General features: G+C 46.4%; 1 protein-coding gene across 3 annotated transcripts in view; it reads left to right on the forward strand.

Annotated features, from left to right (window-relative positions):
* EIF4G1 (eukaryotic translation initiation factor 4 gamma 1) overlaps positions 1–21491 on the forward strand; it is a 205015-nt gene that overhangs the window by 78019 nt on the left and 105505 nt on the right. For all 3 annotated transcript variants that reach the window (XM_030217150.1, XM_030217151.1, XM_030217152.1), the window contains one exon: positions 13746–13864. In XM_030217150.1, the coding sequence (XP_030073010.1) occupies positions 13746–13864 (119 nt within the window). The remainder of the gene's footprint in view (positions 1–13745; positions 13865–21491) is intronic.

A 21491-nucleotide genomic window follows, 5' to 3' on the forward strand; every position in this document is an offset into this window, starting at 1 on the left:
CTGGACAAAATCGTGACCGATTTCGGCACGTCTAAGGGCAAGAAGTTACCAGAGGTCAGGGCTCGGGCTAGTGCTCGCCCCGGTACCTCCAGAGGACGGTTTCAGGAAGCCCGTCGGTACCGCCCGGGCAGGTCGGGCTCCTCTGCCCCCTCTTCCTTCAAGAGGAACTTCTCCCCCAAGCAGCATTCCTTTTCGCAGAGACCGCCGTCCCGGAGGTGCTCCCTCCGGTCCTCCCCTAGGGTCTTGTACCCAATGACGGGGCCTTGGTCCACGCCCCAGTGCAGATTGGAGGACGGCTGTCCTCGGTTCTGGACGAGTGGACCACAATAACTTCAGACGCTTGGGTGCTGGAAGTCATCAGAGACGGCTACAAGCTAGAGTTCTGCCGACCTTTAAGAGACGGGTTTGTACTCTCTCCCTGCAAGTCTCCGGTCAAAGCTGTGGCAGGGCAGCAGACCTTGGACAATCTGATCCGCCTGGGTGCGGTCGTTCCGGTGCCAGAAAATCAGCTTGGCAAGGGACGTTACTCCATTTACTTTGTGGTACCAAAGAAAGGAGGTTTCTTTACGGCCTATCCTCGACCTCAAGGGGTCAATCAGGCACTTTCGCATGGAGACCCTCCGCTCTGTTATAGCGGCAGTGAAGGCAGGAGAGTTCCTGGCATCCTTGGACATCAAGGAAGCGGACTTGCATATTCCCATCTGGCCTCCTCATCAACGCTTTCTGCGTTTTGCAGTACTGGGCCGACACTTCCAGTTCAGAGCCCTCCCGTTCGGGTTGGCTACTGCTCCGCGGACCTTCTCCAAAGTAATGGTGGTCATCGCGGCCTTCCTGAGGAAGGAAGGAGTACAAGTCCATTCTTATCTGGACGACTGGTTGATCCGAGCCCCCTCTTATGCAGAGTGCGGCAAAGCTGTGAACCGGGTGGTTGCTCTTTTGAGCTCCCTGGGGTGGATCATCAACTGGGAGAAAAGCCAGCTGCGCCCAACTCAGTCCCTGGAGTATCTGGGAGTTCGATTCGACACCCAAGTGGGCAGAGTGTTCCTGCCAGACAATCGGATTGTCAAGCTTCAGGCTCAGATGGACCAGTTCCTAGTAGCCTCTCCTCTTCGGGCTTGGGACTATGTGCAGCTGTTGGGCTATGACGGCCACGATGGAAGTAGTGCCCTGGGCCAGGGCTCATATGAGACCTCTACAACACTCTCTGCTGCAGCGCTGGACTCCGATGTCGGAGGATTATGCTGTGCGCCTTCCCTTGGACCCAGCAGTGCGCAAGGCGCTGAGCTGGTGGACGCAGACAGACAAGTTGTCTGCAGGAATGCCTCTGGTGACCCCGGAGTGGATTGTCGTCACGACGGACCCCTCTTTGTCGGGCTGGGGAGCCCACTGCTTGGGAAGGACAGCGCAGGGGCTCTGGTCTCCTGCAGAGGCAAAGTGGTCTATCAACCTCCTGGAACTCAGAGCCATTCGGTTGGCGCTTTTGGAGTTCATCCCGGTACTGGCGTTGAAGCCTGTACGGGTCCTGTCGGACAATGCCACGGCTGTGGCCTATGTCAACCGCCAGGGAGGTACCAAGAGCGCCCCTCTAGCCAAGGAGGCCATGAATCTATGCCAGTGGGCGGAAGCGAGCCTGGAACAGCTGTCAGCGGCCCACATTGCCGGGGTCATGAATGTCAAGGCGGACTTTCTCAGTCGCCATACCTTGGAGCCCGGAGAGTGGCAGCTATCTGCTCAGGCGTTCTTGGACATCACGAAGCGCTGGGGCCAGCCGAGCCTAGATCTGATGGCGTCATCGGCCAATTGCCAACTGCCGCGCTTTTTCAGCAGAGGACGGGACCCTCGATCCCTGGGAGAGATGCTCTTCTCCAACAGTGGCCGACACAAGAGATTCTCTATGTGTTCCCGCCCTGGCCCATGTTGGGCAGGGTGCTAGACCGGGTGGCAATGCATCCGGGCCGGATAATCCTGGTGGGTCCGGATTGGCCCAGACGTCCCTGGTAGGCGGACTTGATCAGGCTCTCAGTGGACGAACCTCTGCGACTGCCAGTGGAGCAGGGCCTGTTACATCAGGGTCCCGTGGTGATGGAGGATTCCTCCCCCTTTGGTCTTACGGCCTGGCTATTGAGCGGCAGAGTCTGAGGAAGAAGGGCTTCTCAGACAAGGTCATCGCCACTCTGCTGAGAGCGAGGTAGCGCTCTACTTCTACTGCTTACGCCAGGGTTTGGCGTACCTTTGCAGCGTGGTGTGAAGCAGGTTCACTTTCTCCATTTACTGCTCCAATTTCTTCAGGGCTGGCGTTCCTGCAAGAAGGTCTGGAGAAAGGCCTGTCGCTCAGTTCCCTGAAAGTCCAGGTAGCGGCCCTGGCTTGCTTCAGGGGCCACCTGAAGGGTGCTTCCCTGGCTTCGCAGCCAGATGTGGTGCGTTTCCTCAAGGGAGTTAATCACCTGCGCCCTCCTCTGCACTCAGTGGTGCCTGCGTGGAATCTCAACCTGATGCTAAGAGCATTGCAAAAGCCGCCTTTTGAACCCTTGTCGAGGGCATCTCTGAAAGACCTGACGTTGAAAGCAGTCTTTTTGGTGGCTATCACTTCAGCCAGAAGAGTTTCCGAGCTCCAGGCACTCTCTTGTCGAGAGCCTTTTCTGCAGTTCACTGAGGCAGGAGTGACTATTCGCACAGTGCCTTCCTTCCTACCCAGGATTGTTTCTCGCTTCCATGTGAGTCAGCAGCTCTGTCTCCCTTCCTTTCGTAGGGAGGACTACCCAGAAGAGTATTCTGCTCTCAAATATCTGGATGTGAGACGGGTCATCATCAGATACTTGGAAGTGACCAATGATTTCCGGAAATCGGATCTTCTGTTTGTCCTGTTTGCAGGTCCTCGTAAGGGTCTGCAGGCTGCTAAGCCTACAGTGGCAAGATGGGTCAAGGAAGCCATGGCAGCGGCTTATGTGGCCGCGGGGAAGGTGCCGCCTATCCAGCTGAAGGCTCACTCCACTAGAGCTCAGGCGGCCTCGATGGCAGAGGCCGGGTCCGTTTCCTTGGCAGAGATATGCAAGGCGGCAACTTGGGCATCGGCCCATACATTCTCCAAGCATTACCGCTTGACTGTGGCTGCTCGGGCGGAGGCCCGGTTTGGAGCTTCAGTGTTGAGGTCAGGGATTTCAATGTCCCGCCCTGGGTGAGTACTGCTTCGGTACATCCCACCAGTCTATGGATTGATCAGCATGATGATATGGAAGGTAAAATTATGTATCATACCTGATAATTTTCTTTCCATTAATCATAGCTGATCAATCCATAGCCCCTCCCAGATATCTGTACTGTTTATATTCTGGTTGAATTTTAGGTTCAAGTTTAGTCTTCAGTTCCTTCAGGAGGACTTCGTGTTCAAGTTTTTTTCACTTGGATTCTTCAAGAGTTGAGACGAGTTTGTGTTACAGTGAGCTGCTGCATTCCTCTCCCCTCCGTTTTACGGGGCTGGATTGAGACTTAAATTCTGCCGGCACTCCCTCCCGCTTCGTGTGGCTGTAGGGCAGCTTTGTACCCCTCCCGCTTCGGCGGTGTTAGGGTCAGTCAGCTCCTCCCGCGGTTGCGGTTGCAGGATAAGCCAGATCCCCCCGCATCGGCGGGTGTGGTGTCCCTCCCCCGCTCCGCGGGGATGAGCTGGACGGATTCCCCTCCCCCACTTGTGTGGGGATGAGCTGGGTTAATTCCCCTCCCCCGTTTCGGCGGTGGTGAGCTGGGCAGAGTGTCCCTTTGTGGGTGTAATTCTCTAAGTGCTGAGTCCTGCGGATGGAGCTTTGATATCGACATACTGAGGAGTTTCCGGCAGCACATGACCACATATAGGGAGGCAAAAGATTGCTCTCTATCTCCACCTGCTGGTAGATGGACACAACCCACCAGTCTATGGATTGATCAGCTATGATTAATGGAAAGAAAATTATCAGGTATGATACATAATTTTACCATAGTCCTGTTGCAGGAGACACACCTCCGCCGGGTGCACGAAAGACTTCTCTCCCATCCAGGCTATTCCAGGGCCTTATTTGCCTCCTCTGCTGAAGGGTCCAAAAAGCGTGGGGTGGCGGTGTTGTTTCATAAGTCACTAGCAGCCCAAATAGTGAAGATCAAGCGAGACCCGGGAGGTCGTTTTTTGTTTTTGCATATAGTTATATAGACCAAGTGGACCTAATTCTGGCATCTATATATGCACCAAATGAACACCAATGGGCTTTTTACACCAAGGTGAAGAATATCCTAGCAACATTTACTCAGGGCTCTCTGATATTGGGGGGCGACTTCAATGAAGTCATGGATCAGGCGCTAGATAGATCCGGGAGTACCCAGCAATCGATAACTAAGGATTCACTGGCCTTGGGTTCCCTGGCCTACTCTTTGGGGACTCTGGATGTGTGGAGGCTGAGTCATGAGAACGTGAGAGACTACACATATTTCTCTCCTGTGCATGAGTCATATTCGCATATCGATTACATATTTCTTGACGTTGCACTATCTGAGAGGGGCCCGAGAGCAGGAATGGGTAGCGTGAGTATTTCTGATCACGCCCCTGTCTGGGTTACTCTGCCATCAATCAGAGCGGAAGTCAAGGACAAAAGATGGACGCTCAATACAAGCTTGTTACAGGAGGGGGGAGGTATTGGAGGGCTGTAGGAAAGTTCTGAAAGAGTACTTGGAGTTTAATATGGAGTCGGGGCCACCCCTTAGTATTGTTACATTTGTATCCCACATTTTCCCACCTATTTGTAGGCTCAATGTGGCTTACATAGTACCGTAGACCAAACAACTTAATGACTACATAGACAAATTCACAATATTACACAAATCACAATCAGGATTCCGCCCCTTTACACAGCACCGAAACAGTACTACTCACCCTCTTAACTAAATTCAAGCAGGAAATAGCAATAGGTAAAAGCATACTTCTACTACAGTTTGACATGTCCAGTGCATTCGACATGGTCAATCATAATATACTACTAAGACTCCTAGACTACTTCGGAATCAGCGGAAACATACTCAAATGGCTCAAGGGCTTCCTAACCACTAGAACCTATCAAGTGAAATCTAGCACAAACATATCATCACCTTGGCAACCAGAATGCGGAGTACCGCAAGGATCACCATTATCGTCGATCCTTTTCAACCTCATGATGACCCCACTAGCCAAGTCCTTAGCCAGCCGAGGCCTTAACCCATTCATATATGCTGATGACATCACAATATATATCCCCTACAAACACAACCTGGCAGAAATCACCAATGAAATCAAGCTGAGTTTGAACATCATGGACTCGTGGGCAAACGCATTCCAACTAAAACTCAACACAGAAAAAAACACATTGTCTCATAATTCCATCCCAATATAACACATATAAACCCACAAACATAAACACCCCAGGTTATGCCCTTCCTATTGCAGACAGTCTGAAAATCCGTGGAGTAATAATCGACCGGAATCTCTCACTAGAGAATCAAGAGAAATTCACCATAAAGCAAATGTTCCATTCAATGTGGAAACTTAAACGTGTGAAACCATTCTTCCTGAGGGAAATATTTTGCAACTTGATACAATCAATGGTACTGAGCCATGCAGACTACTGCAACGGAATCTACGCAGGCTGTAAAGAACAAATTATAAAGAAACTCCAGACCGCTCAAAACACAACAGCCAGGCTTATATTTGGAAAATTATGTTTTGAAAGTGCCAAACCCCTCTGAGAAAAACTGCAATGTCTCCCAATCAAAGAACGTATTGCTTTCAAAATATGCTCCCTGGTCCATAAAATTATCTAGGGCGAAGCCCCAGGATATATGAAAGATCTCATAGACCTGCCAACCAGAAACACAACAAGATCAGCTTGAACATATCTTAATCTCCACTACCCAAGCAACAGAGGACTCAAATACAAAACAACATATGCATCCAGCTTCTCCTATTTAAGCACACAACTATGGAATGCACTGCCAAAAACAGTAAAAACAACATATGACCACCTAAAGTTCCGGAAAAAACTAAAGATGAACCTGTTCCAAAAGGCATACCCCACTGACCCAACATAAGAACCAGAATACCTGCTACACAACAACACCAAGAACGTAACTGACTCACCCCAACTCTCCCTCTTCCTACCTAATGTTTCCCAAATGTATCTACCATATATGAACCATATTCTACCACAATCACACCTTGTACTTGTGCACACTTTGTATTTGTTCAGACCGGAACCGGCGAACGCCGCTACGGTACTATGTAAGCCACAATGAGCCTACAAATAGGTGGGAAAATGTGGGATACAAATGTAATAAATAAACATCTTATGGTTTATAAATGGAGGAGGTTTGCCGTCTGGTGTGAAGACAAAGTCCTAGATTCTTCTCTTGCCCCATACCAGAATTGCTTGAATACCTTCTCCGTCTTGTAGAATTCGATCTAGATACCAACTCTGTTAGGATTTACCCCGAAACATCTGACACTTATCCACCAGCATGTAGAAGGAAGTCCCACTTCATACAGCTTCTAGTTGACCATGTCATATGATTCTTGCATCCTTTGAAGATTCATATTGAACCTCCTGCAGTATTATAGTTCTTATTCAACTTATTTTTAATCAGCTGGATAATAACCATCTTCTACCTTCCTTATTCATGAAGTCTCAAATACTTGGTTCCTGCTGCAGACCCTGCTGACTTATTTAGTTTATATAGATTTCTACAAAGCAGAGCAGGAGACCAATCCTATATAATAATTCTCACCTCCAACAGGATGTGCTTGGGACCGTGCCTGCCGGAAGTGGTCTGCTAGGCAGGCAGGCACTGACCTCAGTGACAGACAATTTGGCAAAGCAAAACAATCTGAGTGCTGGCCATTAGGACACAGGTTTGATAGGAGAGTTTTAAAAGACTGAAGGAACCGAAAGTGTTAAATGGGGGGAGGGGGGAGTTCTGAATGACTGAAAGACATGAACATTTGGGAAAGGAAAACAATCTGAATGCTGGCCATTAGGACACAGGGTAGATAGGAGAGTTTTAAGACTGAAGGAACCGAAAGTGATAAATGGGGGGAGGGGGGAGTTCTGAACGACTGAAAGACATGAACATTTGGGAATGGAAAACAATCTGAATGCTGGCCATTAGGACACAGGGTAGATAGGAGAGTTTTAAAAGACTGAAGGAAACGAAAGTGTTAAACTGGAGAAGGGGGGGTGGGGGAGTTGTGAATGGCTGAAAGACATGCAAATTTGGGACAGGAAAACAATCTCAATGCTGGCCATTAGCACACAGGGTACATAGGAGAGTTTTAAAAGACTGAAGGAACCAAAAGTGTTCGGGGTGGGGGGGGGGGGGGGGGGGCAAGTTCTGAATGAATGAAAGAAATTAAAATTTACGAGAGGAACACAATCTGAATGCCGGGCATTTGTACACAGGGTAGATAGGACACTTTTTTAAAAAAATGAAGGGCGTGAAAGTATTACATCTTGGGGGAGGGGTGAGGAGGAAAGCGGTGGGGTATCCGGATATTGGGCGTTAGGGCCACGGGGGTACATAGACTTTTGAAAGCCTTAAGGAACCCAAAGTGTGGGAAGGAGGAGGAAAAGGAGGGGAGGGAATGGGGTGAGGGGCATTAGGAACAGGGGAGGGGGCCCTGTCACACAGACAGTCTCACTCTGTCACACACCCGCACATTCACTCTGGCTCTTTCTCTCAAACATACACATTCCCAGGAAAACCTTGCTAGCGCCTGTTTTATTCATTCCACAAACGGGCCTTTTTTTACTAGTAATATATATTAAAAAAAAATTTTTTTATTGGTCTTGAGAGGCAACAGAGCTGATATGGTAGCAATACACATAGCAATGAACAAGATAAACAGTATACAATCAAACAGTGCGATTAGTGACCACTCTAGTATATCAATACCCCCCCCCCCCCCGCCAATTCTCACAGGGCAAAAAGACAGCATTTCCATAGTAGAGAGAAAAAACCCCAAAGCATCACAAATTCAGTATGCGACTGTGGGCTACATGTGAAAAGGAAGACCAAAAAGGCTCCCAAATTAAACTGAAATTCTTCTCCTTTTTAGAGTCCAAATTAGGTATAAATTCATTCCAAGAAATCATGGCAGATCTCCAATGGCCTATCGCAGGTGTCTCCGAAGGTGGCCCATAAAACAGGTTTTTTTCCCCCAACAAAATAGCTCTATGCAAAAACCCCTTGAAACCTTTCGGGGCAGGCAATACATGTTGAAAAATAGAAATTTCCTTAGGCCATAGAAGACAAGTATGACCCCAAACACCAGACACCTGCCGATAGCAACTGCATCCAAAATCGCTGAACTTTAGGACAGTGCCAAAAAGGTATGCCCCAAAGTAGCATTGGGAGAGGAACATTTCGGACAAGTGGAAGAGTCAGTCCAGCTCTATAAGCCCTACACGGAGCAATATACAGTCTCTGGAGCATCTTGTAATCTGTTTCCCCACAAGAAGACAGACTTAATCCAAGTTTGTGCATTCCGTAAACAGGTCTCTAACTGCTGACCCTGCAATGAAATCCCTAGATCTGCTGCACATTGGTTTACCAAAGGCATATAATCACATCCAGGAATACGCTTTTTCAAAAAAAGCATTTTGGAAACACAAGGGACAGGCAGGCAGTTGAGAATCAATGCTGAAGGCAGCAATCTCAAACCAATAATGTATATCCAAAAAACCTCATATAAACAATCAATACAAAAAATATGTAATAAGTACATAAGTATTGCCATACTGCGACAGACCGAAGGTTCATCAAGCCCAACATCCTGTTTCCAACAGTGGCCAATTCAGGTCATGAGTACCTGGCAAGATCCCAAAACAGTACAATACATTTTATGCTGCTTATTCTAGGAATAAGCAGTGGACTTTCCATTTTAATAATGGTCTATTTGCCATCCAAACCTTTTTAAAACCCCACTAAGCTAACTGCTTTTACTCCATTCTTTGGGAACGAATTCCAGAGTTTAATTACACGTTGGGTGAAGAAATATTTTCTCTAATTTGTTTTAAATGTATTACTTTGCAGCTTCATTGCGTGCCCCCTAGTCCTAGTATTTTTAGAGAGAGTAAACAAGCGATTCACGTCTACTTTCTCCACTGCACTCATTATTTTATAGATCTCTATCATATCTCCCCTCAGCCGTCTTTTCTCCAAGCTGAAGAGTCCTAATTGCTTTAGCCTTTCCTCATAGGGAAATCGTCCCATCCCCTTTATCATTTTTGTCACCCTTCTCTGTACTTTTTCAAATTCCACTACATCTTTTTTGAGATGCGGTGACCAGAATTGAACACGATATTCAAGGTGCGGTCGCACCATGGAACGATACAAAGGCATTATAATGCCCTCATTTTTGGTTGCCATTCCTTTCCTAATAATACCTAACATTCTATTTGCTTTCTTAGCCACTGCTGCCGCACACTAAGCAGAGGGTTTCAACGTATCATCAACGACGACGCCTAAATCCCTTTCCTGGTTGACTCCTAACGTAGAACCTTGCATTACGTAGCTATAATTTGGGTTCTTATTACCCACATGCATCACTTTGCACTTGATCACATTAAGCATCATCTGCCATTTAGATGCCCAGTCTCCGAGTCTCGTAAGGTCCTCTTGTAATTTTTCACAATCCTCTTACGATTTAACAACTTTAAATAATTTTGTGTCATCAGCAAATTTAATTACCTTACTAGTTACTTCCATCTCTAGATCATTTATAAAAAGCATCGGTCCCAGCACAGACCCCTGTGGAACCCCACTATCTACCCGTCTCCATTGAGAATACAGACCAATTAACCCTACTGTCTGTTTTCTATCTTTTAATCAGTTTTCAGTTGACAATAGGACATTACCTCCTATCCCATGACTCCCTAATTTCCTATGGAATATTTTATGAAGTACTTTGTCAAATGCCTTTTGAAAATCCAGATACACTGTATCAACTGGCTCACCTTTATCCACATGTTTGTTCATCCTTCAAAGAAATGTAGTAGATTGGGGAGGCAAGGTTTCCCTTCACTAAATCCATGTTGGTTTTGTCTTATTAATCCATGCTTTTGAATGTGCTGTGCAATTTTGTTCTTTATAATAGTCTCTACCATTTTGCCCGGCACCAACATCAGGCTCACCGGCCTATAATTTCCTGGATCTTCTCTGGAACATTTTTTTTTTTAAAATCAGCATTAAATTGGTCACCCTCCAATCTTCCAGAACCATGCTTGATTTTAAAGCTAAATTACACAATAGTTCCGCAAGTTCATTTTTCAATTCTCTCAGTACTCGGGGATGAATACCATCTAGTCCAGGAGATTTGCTACTCTTCAATTTGTCAAATTGCGCCAGGTTTATAGGTGAATGATGCTCAGAAATGTGACAGCGAATACCAAAACCACTAGCATCCACATATTTCAATTATTGCACCCTACAGCTAATTGTGTAGACCATTAGCAGCAATAATCAGAAATTGTCCAAAAACATATATATTTAATGAAGACATCACAAGTAGTCCTGTTCTCAAACGGCTGCATAAGGAAGGTGGTTTCCAATGTGGTGCCAGAGAGTAAATCTAACCCAGTCAAGGAAATTCCCACAGCAAAAGTTCAAATAGCGATCCACCAAAAAGAAATTCTAACGTGATGTCCTTTCAGTTCAGGACCTCAACACGAACTCGTGTTTCACCAAGGCTTCTTTCATGAGGAAATGATAAAATCTGTTAAAAAACCCCCCAAATTTTGCATAATAAAACCAACAGGAAACGTCGGTCTCTGCAAAATCGACCTAACGGGTTACATTTATTAACTCATCTAGTGACCATTCTGGTGATGAAATGCTATCTAGTTCTTTTTCATCGAGTTCATCTAATCTGTCTAAAACTGCTAAAGTGCCATTACCAGAGACTCTTTTAATATTGCCAGGTGTCAATGTGGCAGTCAACGCAAGCGGTGCTACTGTATTCAAAATCAACAAGAATGGAAAGACCACCCGGAGTTGTCCATAAATGAGTTTGTCTTTATGTATAGTTGTTTGAGAAGAGGACTACTTGTGACAAGACAAGTCTTCATTTATATATATGGGTTTTTGGACAATTTTTGATTATTGGCGCTAATGGTCTATGCAGTTAGGTGCAGGGTGCAATGATTGAAATCAGTGGCTACCTTGTGACCTTGGGTGCTTCAGCAACAGGCTTAGATTGTGAGTTCTCTTGGGTGGAGTGATACCTACTGAATGATTAGTTCACTTTGAGCTTGAGTATGGAAGCACACATAAATCCAAATAAGAATATTGCTTTTTGACAATGTATAAATTTTACTAAAACCTGATAAGTTTCCATCAAGAAAGTGTGATCTCTATGATGTCCTGAAAGGAGAAGGGTGGTGGGGCAGTACAAAAGTTGGGTGAGTGAGTGTCTGGCCTGTTAGTGAGGGGACAGGTCCCTCCTGCTTGTTTGATTTTCTGTTTGCAGGGCTGAAGATTCTCTCTCTCTCTCTCTCTCTCTCTCTCTCTCTCTCTCTCTCTCTCACTGGAGTTGTATTACGCATCTGAGGTTCAGTGTTTATGCTCTGCCCTCCTGTAAGCGGCTGTCCCCTGACTATATTTAGTCTGCAACTGGAGGAAGGCACAGGCAGTTAGAGCCAGGCCTCTGTCCTAGTCTCTAGCTGCTGCGATAGCCCCTGTGTAAACAGGTAGGTTGAGTTGGTATCCCCCCCCCCCCCCCCCACGCATAAATTTTATATTTTATTGATAGGCAGAAGGCTCTGGGAGCCAGATTCATATGAAATATTTTGTGAGAGCCTTAGGTTGAAGTTGAGGCTTGCTTTGGGGTCTGATGGCTCTACTTGTGTCTTAAAAGCAATAATGTTGCTTAGGCTGTTGGATGGTGAGGGGGGACTGTGAAGTCAGTGAAAAGTGACAGGCAAGTTAGATCTTTAATGTGTCTATGCTGTGCACATTGGCTCTTTGGCCTTGTTCGACTAAGGTTATTTATCCCGGCTGTAAGCTATGAATACGTGAGTTGTTTGAGCATGGTACAGTGGCACATTTATTGCCAACATCTTATTGGTTAGTTTTGGAATCAGATCTAAGGTATGCAGTTGGCATGCACAGCTTGTCAGATTCAGCTGCTCCCTTTCTCTGCAGAAATGGAAGCTGATGTAAAGTGATGAGATATGTAGCAGAGTGTTGAGAAGCGGGTTATCCCCACCATCATTTATGGGGTACTAGAAGACAAAGTAAGGTTCCTTCCTAGCCTTCATGGGGAATAGGGAGGTGTTTTTTTTTTTTTTTTTTGGTTACATTTGTACCCCACGCTTTCCCACTCATGGCAGGCTCAATGTGGCAGGCAATGGAGGGTTAAGTGACTTGCCCAGAGTCACAAGGAGCTGCCTGTGCTGGGAATCGAACTCAGTTCCCCAGGACCAAAGTCCACCACCCTAACCACTAGGCCAGTGTTGTCCCCCCCCCCCCCCCCCCCCCCCCCCCCACAAAAAAAAAACGAAAGGTCTTCTTGTAAAACATTGGTAGGCACAGTGTTCGTTTCTACCTTTATAGGGTGTTGAGGATGGTCAATTCCCACCCTTTAAATATTGGGAAGTTCAGCTGCTTCTATCTTCCCCAATGTGCCCCCAACCTTCCCCATTAAGTATCCTTAAATTCTAAAAGTGTTGTAATAAGTTTTTGTGTTGGATACGTTCTCTGGCTTTTCATGGGTTAATCTAATTTTTCCACTCTATGCATGAAGTGGCTAAGAAGTAGGTTGAGAACCAGAGAAGTCGACGCACAACAAACCCTCACAGTCACTCAGACAGCGAAGGTGACCGAAAAAGGACCAGATGATACAGGATTTCAGAAGTTTAACAACACCCAGGAGTCTCACAGGGATGTATATGGGTATATCCATCTGGTTATTGTAGTATCGCTGGTTAATTATCTCAGTTCTCTAAAAGTCTTAAACACGTCAAACAGCTGGTTTCCACTGTATGTAAATGGAATGCCAATGCACAGATATATTGATTCAAAAAATGCTGCTCACACAGTTCTGTCTCTGCTGTGATCCACTAGCATTTTTGAATCAGATGGATATTCCCATTTACATCCCTGTGAGACTCCTGATACAGGCCTACCTGGCTGAAAGACGGCCAGTGTCGAGTCTTGGGTGTTAATAGTAAACTTCTGAAATACGGTATCGTCTGGTCATTTTTCAGCCACCTTTGCTGTGAGAACCAGGGAAGCCATGATTCAAGCCCCTTCTCCCACTGATAGAATGACTTTGGACAACTTCTGCTGTCTGAAGTAGAACTTAGATTAAGTCCACTTGGATAGGAACATCACTTGCATACCTGTTTATAACTTGCCTTGAGTTTGGATTTGGAAAAGGTGAGTAATTATAATAATGCAGATTAGAAAGAGGTAGGTTTTTTGCTTTTCTTTGCGGTCACCAGTTCCCAGCAGGCACTGTTCTGTCCCCCTCTGGGTTGTCCCCTTTCTGTTAATAGCTTGCAGCAGGAATCGGGACATGGCATCCATAAGAGCCAATCAAACTTCTGTGCTTTATAGTGTGCTAGTAAATTTCTAATGCTGCTTGGTAGATTTCAGTGAGCGCTGCAGCCTGGTTTAAGTAGGAACTGGATTCTGAATTTGTTCTCTTACTTGCCTTAACTACAGACATAACCTGGCAGTGTTTCTCTGTCTTCCCTTAGCTCCAGCTGGCGCCTACTACCCTGCTCAGGGAGTTCAGCAGTTCCCACCAGGTGTTCCAGCACCACCAGTAATGATGAACCAGCCCCAGCAGATCCCAGCCAAGCGAGAGAGAAAGACGGTAAGAGTTGAATGCTATAATCGTACAGGCCTAAGGTACTGGCTAGTGAGCACCCATGGTCAGTGAATGAATTTGTTTGACTTCAAAGCCATCCAAGGCAGGGAGTGTGTGCATTTCTGTCTCTACTCTTACTGTTCACTGAGCTTGTACAACTCCCTTGGTGTCTCTTTATTTTCCTTCCCTGCTGCAGTTCGACTAACGTCACTTCATCTCTGCTTGTACCGCCTTCTCTGTTGACCAAAATTATTTTTCTTTAATTCCATTTTCTCCCCACCAGTTCTTACAGACCAACTAAAAACTTATCTTGTGAGACCTGAGACTTCCTCTTGATGAGGACTATAGGTACATTTTCCTGCAGTTGTGAGTTGATATCTCTGAGGGCCGAGATGCCTGTCTGCACTGTTTGGTTCCTGGACCCCCGTGCAAACAGTGTACTTGAGTGACTCTACTTTTCAAGGAACTTGTAAATTGCCCTATATCCTTCCACTTACTGCTAGGTCTGAGATATTGTGGCCCAATCCTGTGAGTACGCGGAATAGTCACGACTTCATGGACTGATACTTATTGAACTGCTAGTTATGCTCCGGCTGAGCTTTTATTTATTTATACCTAAGTTCTCTCTGAATCACTATGGGGAATACCTAATGTTAATTTACAAAAATGCACAACATATGGTGTACATAGATTTTTAGAAGACATAGTAAACATAGTAGATGACAGCAGAAAAAGACCTGCACGGTCCATCCAGTCTGCCCAAGAAGATAAATTCATATGTGCTACTTTTTTATTTGTACTGTCCTCTTCAGTGCACAGACCGTATAAGTATGGCCAGCCCTATCCCCGCCTCCCAACCACCAACTCTGGTATAGACCCTATAAGTCTGCCCAGCACTATCCCCGCCTCCCAACTACCAGTCCCGCCTCCCACCACCAGCTCTGGCACAGACCATATAAGTCTGCCCAGCACTATCCCTGCCTCCCACCTCCGGCTCTGGCACAGACCGTATAAGTCTGCCCAGCACTATACCCGCCGCCCAACCACCAGCCCCAGCACAGACCGTATAAGTCTGCTCAGCACTAGTCCCGCCTCCCAACCACCAGCCCTAGCACAGACCGTATAAGTCTGCCCAGCACTAGCCCCGCCTCCCAACCACCAGCTCTGCCACCCATTCTAGGCTAAGCTCCTGAGGATCAGCACAACTGCTCTCCCAAATTATTGGATCATCTGATGCTCTTAGGGAATGATGCAACATGACAATTGGCACATTTGTACACAAAATTGTTCAGTGGACTGCTGCTTGCTGCAATAAGCATAATTTGAGACAGTAGAAGAGACTTGTTTCATCTGTTAGAGCAGAGGTTTTAAACTCAGTCCTCCAGGGCAGACCTTACCAGTAGGGTGTCTTCAGGATATCTTGGGGATATTAAATGAGGGTACTCTGAAAACCCCGACTGGCTTGGTTGAAAACCTCTGCATTAGGAAAATCTGGTAGATAGTCAATGTGGAACAGATACATTTGAATTAAGACATCAAAACCAAAAATTTGATAAGGATTGGAACGCCTTCTTTAGATCAGATTGCTTGAAAGTATCTCAAAGTGAACGACAGGAGACTTTGTATTATTCTGGACTCTGAAGGGTGGTTGTTTGAGTACTGTGCAGTTCAGCCACTGTTGTTGGGAGAGAGGAAGGGGGTACTACTGGTTGGGATTTGTTAGATTGCATAGGGTTTGCTTCTGTAAACCTGCATTGGAGAGGACTTGGCATAAATTGTATGGCTTAGGCTCTGAAGTGTTCGAATTTAGTTTGGGGGTGAGTTGAAGGGACTTTTCGGGGTGTTATTAGGAACAGTACTAATTCATTCTTTGCAACTGGGCATGTGTTGCTGTTTCACAAATGGTTTGTATTTTGCTTTATGGTTCAAAATTTGAATAAAAATTGAGACACAAAAAATAATTGTATGGCTTATTGTTTGGAGCTTTTACTGTCATTTGGAAAAATTAGTAAGTATTGAAATAGAGATATTCAGAAGACATTTTAATAAAATCCTTCATAAAAGACGCAGGAAAATAGTAATGGGATAGGAACTTACTCTGGATCAGGGGCTCTCAACCCAGTCTTCAAGACACACCTAGCCAGTCAGGTTTTCATGATATCCACAATGAATATGCATGAGAGAGATTTGCATGCACTGCCTCCATTGTAGCTCATGCATATTCACCCATCCCCACGGGAATCTGACCTGTCCCCACTGGAATGTAAGCCATCCACGCCCATCCCTATAGGAAATCTAACCTGTCCCCGCTGCAAGTATTCTTCATCCCAGCCCCTGGCCCACCGCAGTCACTTTGTCGTTCCCCCCCCCCCCCCCCCCCCCAAAAAAAAAGGAGATCTGAGACTGGTGTGCTATTTAATACTGAAGTCTAGGTAGCCATTTTAAAAAGTGACGGCAACTTGATGGATCAGTTAAAGCAGGACAGAAAGAATGGGGATCTTTCCTGCCCTGAAGCAAGCCACTAGACCACCAGGGTGACTTCAGGTATGTATGGGGAGGGAAATCATAGGGACTGTTCAAGTGTATGGTTCCGTGGGAACCCTGCAGGACCCAGGTCCATCCCCGCAGGATCCCTCTGTACCTTGGTCCTTCCCCATGGGATTCCTGCTGTCCCCGCTCCCGTGCAGCTCTCTATTCCAGAAGGTGTGGGGGATAGTTGTGTCCATCAACCAGAAAGTAGAGATGAAGAACTGAAAACTGAGCTTAGACATCTCTTGGCATCTAGTCCAGCTCATCAGTATTTTCTATCTCCAGCAGGTGGATGGACACACTTTTCAGCCTCTGGTTCTGACTGACTTGTTCCCGGTCCAGTTGGTCAGCTGGTCCCCAGTTGAGCGTTCCCGGTGTCTTCAGAATCGTATCTGGAGGTCTTCAGATACCTATCTCTGGAGCCCTGCAAATTTACTTCTTCCCTCCCTTCACCTCTCCACTGTTTCCTGTGGAGCTTTCCTTTTCCAGCACAACAACCTTTTAAAACAAACAAAAAAAAAAACGAGAAGGAAAGAGGTTTACTGGAGAGTGTGGGACAGAGTATCAGTCTTAATTCGTTCGCATCTGGGGTAAGACTTGTGAAGGCTGTGAGCTTGGAGGGCGCAGCTGACAGTGGTAAGTACGACTAAAGTTTGACTCAGAACGACTTGGGCTACATTCATGGCAACTCCTATGGAGGCAGTTAAGCAGTTTTCCCGCTGTGGGACCCACCAGACGCCATTGTGGCGTTGCAGTGCGGGCAAGCTGAGAATTTTGCAGGACACTGAGGAAATGGTCGGCAGCATCATGTCTTTGGATTTGGCTCATCATCCAAATATGCTGGGGACATCAGGCTCACTGGCAGCACCAGTGTGGTTTGATGCAGCAGAGCACAGGAACGGGCGCCATTTTGTCACAGCTGACTAACAGTGAGGAGAAACCTCTGTCTGATAACACGCAGAGCACAGCCACCATTTTGCAACCTTAGGGCCTGACAGTGCATTCAGCTGCATTGGGATCTGTGTTTTCTCCAAAGTTTGTATTGCTCTTACACCAGGCCTGTTTACTGAAGTATGGAAGTCAAGTTAATGCAGGGTGCTTCAGTTTCTTCTCAAGCTCTTAAGAGATCTCGTTTACACCTCCAGAAGTGGGCAGATGAGGCTCTGCTTCTTCCTCCATATCTGATGTGGCCTCAGTCTATTCAGAGGAGCCATCGTTGCAGGAGCCATTGGAGAAGGGAAAGCTCCTTTTCTGAGGAAGGGAATAGCCTGAAAGTGCTGAGGTTGTTTTATAAAGAGGTGCTCGGTACTCTTATTTCTGAGGCAGTGGTGGTGCTTTCTGTTGAAGAGCCTTCTGCTTCAGCATCAGGAGTTCCATCTTTGTCAATCCTGAGGGGGCTTAGAGGTCCTTCTAAGATCTTCCCAATGCATCCTGACATTCAGGACCTGATTACAGTTGAATGGGTCTCACTGAATGCAGGACAGAGTGGGAAGAGCCATTTCTCGCCTCTACCCGTTGGCTCCGGAGGAGAAAGAGAAATTTCTGCTTCCCAGGGTAGACTCCCTTGTTAAGGCAGTGGTTAAGAAGACCGCCTTGCCCTAAAAGACCTAGAGAATAGCAGGCTAGAAGGCAAGCTGAATAAGTCTTTGAAGTGGCCTCTTTGGGCCTTCAGGCGACAGTGTGCAGCTCGTTCGTGGCAAGAGCATGCCTGAAGTGGTATCAGTAGTCTCTGACACAAGACAGGTGCCATAACGTCCAGCTGGAAGCATGGTTGGCCTACTTGGCAGATGCTGTTTGACATGTTATGGCCCGCAGTATGTCATTGGCTGTGGCAGCACATTGGGAGCTCTAGTTGCAGCATTGGGCAGCGGAAGCAGCATCAGTCACATCTAGATAAACTGCCCTTTCATGGCAAGTAACTATTTGGAGAAGATCTCAGTAACTTGGTGAAAGAACTGGGGAGAAACTAAGCCACAGCAGTTGCTGGAAGATAAGCCGAAAGTCTCTGGTCGTCCTTCAGGGGGCTCTTGATCATGATTTCAAGACAGCAGCTGATACTGGCCTGGTCGTCAGCAATATGGTCAGAAGTCCCGCTTTCAGCATGCCAGTCTTCCTTTTGTGCAGACAGTAAGTCCTCCTCTGTCAGCTAGGGCACCCAGTGCCTCGCGAGCTTCGCAGTGATGTAGTCTGGTCAACCTTTTCTCTTCCTCTGGTGGGAGGACAAGGTTACATGTTGGAGTTCTCCAACCCAGTCGCTCCTTTCTTCTTGCAGTCTCCTTTTCAAAAGGAAACCAAGGTGGTTGAGGTCCAGGCCACTGTAGATTCCTTGTTTGCCCTCCAGGCCACTGTTCCAGTTCCCCAGGCCGAACGGGGACAAGGCAGATACGCTCATCTATTTCGTTGTCCCAAGGAAAGAAGGCACCTTTCATCCGATCTTTGATCTGAAAGGTCTTAGATTGCTGTCTCTGAGTATCCTGCTTTTGCATGGAAATGTTAAGAGCAGTCATAGCCTTAGTTCAAATGAGAAAATTTCTCACCCACTTCGATCAGTCTGTCCAATTTGGGAAACTCTTTTGTGGGGAGACCAGAGGGCAAAGCTCTGAACTGGAAGTGATGACCCAGCACCACAAACCATAGAAACCTCTGATGTCTGCCACATCAGAGGTTTCTACGGTTTGTGGTGCTAGGTCATCACTTCCAGTTCAGAGCTTTGCCCTCCGGTCTCCTCACAAAAGAGTTTCCAAAATTGGACAGTCTGTGCTTTTCGGTAAACAGAAGCTTGGCTTCACATCTTCCAAGCCCACATAAGTACATAAGCACTGCCACGCTGGGAAAAGACCAAAGGTCCATCAAGCCCAGCACTCTGTCTCCGACAGCGGCCAATCCAGGTCCCAGGAACCTGGCAAAACCCCAAAATTTAATAAAGATCAATGGACTTTTCCTTCAGGAATCTGTCCAGACCCCCTTTAAACTCAGCAAGGCCAGCTGCTGTCACTACCTTCTCCGGCAATGAGTTCCAGAGTCTAACCACGCGCTGAGTAAAGAAAAACTTTCTCCAATTTGTTTTAAACCTACCACATTCTAATTTCATCTTGTGTTCACTGGTTCTATTATTGTTAGAAAGCGTAAACAAATGCTTCACATCTGTCTGCTCTACCCCACTCATTATTTTGTAGACCTCTATCATATCATCCCTCAGCCGCCTTATCTCCAGGCTAAAGAGTCCTAGCCTTCTTAACCTCTCCTCATAAGGTAGTCGTCCCATCTGTTTTATCATTTTCGTCGCCCTCTGCACCTTCTCCAATTCCTTTATATCTTTTTTGAGATGAGGCGACCAGAACTGCACAGTACTCCACGTGCGGTCGCACCATGGAGCGATATAACGGCATTATAACATCCTCATGCTTGTTTTCCATCCCTTTTCTAATAATGCTCAACATTCTGTTTGCCTTCTTAGCCGCCGCAGCACATTGAGCGGAAGATTTCAACGTCCTATCCACGATGGCTCCCATATCCCTTTCTTGGTCTGTAACTCCTAAAGCAGAACCTTGCATAATATAGCCGTAACTTGGGTTCCTCCTTCCCACGTGCATCACTTTGCACTTGTCAACGTTGAACTTCATCTGCCATTTAGACGCCCAATCCCCCAGTCTCAGAAGGTCCTCTTGTAATCTTTCACACTCCTCCCGCGACGAGACGACCCTGGATAACTTTGTGTCATCTGCAAATTACCTCACTAGTTACGCCCATCTCAAGGTCATTTATAAATATGTTAAAAAGCAGCGGTCCCAGCACAGACCCCTGAGGGACCCCACTAACTACCCTTCTCCATCGAGAATAATGACCATTCAACCCTACTCTCTGCTTCCTATTTTTTAACCAACTCTTAATCCATAATAATACACTGCCTCCGATCCCATGACTCTCCAGTTTCCTTTGGAGTCTTTCATGAGGCACTTTATCAAACGCCTTCTGAAAATCTAGATATACAATATTCACCGGCTCCCCTTTGTCCACATGTTTGTTCACCCCCTTGAAAAAATGCAGTAGATTTGTGAGGCAAGACTTCCCTTCACTAAATCTGTGCTGACTTTGTCTCAGTAGCCCATGCTTTTGTATGTGCTCTGTAATTTTATTCTTAATAATAGCCTCCACCATTTTTCCGGGCACCGACATCAGACTCATCGGTCTATAATTTCCTGGATCTCCTCTGGAACCCTTTTTAAAAATCGGCGTTACATTGGCCACCCTCCAATCTTCAAGTACCACACCTGATTTTAGGGATAAATTGCATATTACTAACAGTAGCTCCACAAGTTCATTTTTCAGTTCTATTAATACTCTGGGATGAATACCATCCGGTCCTGGTGATTTACTACTTTTTAGTTTGCAGAACTGCCCCATTACATCCTAGATGGGCTGAAGGAGACTTATCACGTCAGCCTATTTGGTTGCTGGGAAGCAGGTTGCTCAAGCCTTGAGGGCTCATTCTATGAGGCATACTACCTTTCTCTGGTGGATATTTGCAAGGCGGTGCTGTGGTTGATACTGCACACCCTTTTCAACACACTACAAGATGCTGCGGCACGCCCAGAAGCCAGTTATTGGGCTTCTGTCCTCAGGGTGGTGGCGTAAAGATCCCACCCACTCTAGGGATTGCTTTTGAACATCCCATAGGCTCTGGAATAGAAGGAAGCTACATAATGGAAGGAGAAATTAGGTCTTAACTGATTAAATTTATTTCCATTAGTCCTTCGCACTATTCAGTTGGCCCACTCGCGGTTTCTTAGATGTTCAGTAGGAAGTAATAGGCCAAACGATGAGTGTCACCTTGCATGGTGCTTCCTTCATATCTCTTGTTCTGTACACGTTGTCCAGATATAAGAGGTAGAGGTATACACATGTTTGCTTGTCTGGTTAGTGTTAGATTAGCGAGTTTTTATTTTTATTCTGAGTCCTTATGTACTTAAATACTTAGGAGCTGGACTGGATGCCAAGAGAGATGTGTCAGCTCAGTTTTCAGTTCTTCATCGCCACCGTTTTTTTGATTGACACAACTATCCCCCACAGGTTTTGGAATAGTGGGAAGGACTAATGGAAATAA

This window comes from Microcaecilia unicolor, chromosome 10 (assembly GCF_901765095.1).
Source record: "Microcaecilia unicolor chromosome 10, aMicUni1.1, whole genome shotgun sequence".
NCBI lineage: Eukaryota > Metazoa > Chordata > Amphibia > Gymnophiona > Siphonopidae > Microcaecilia > Microcaecilia unicolor.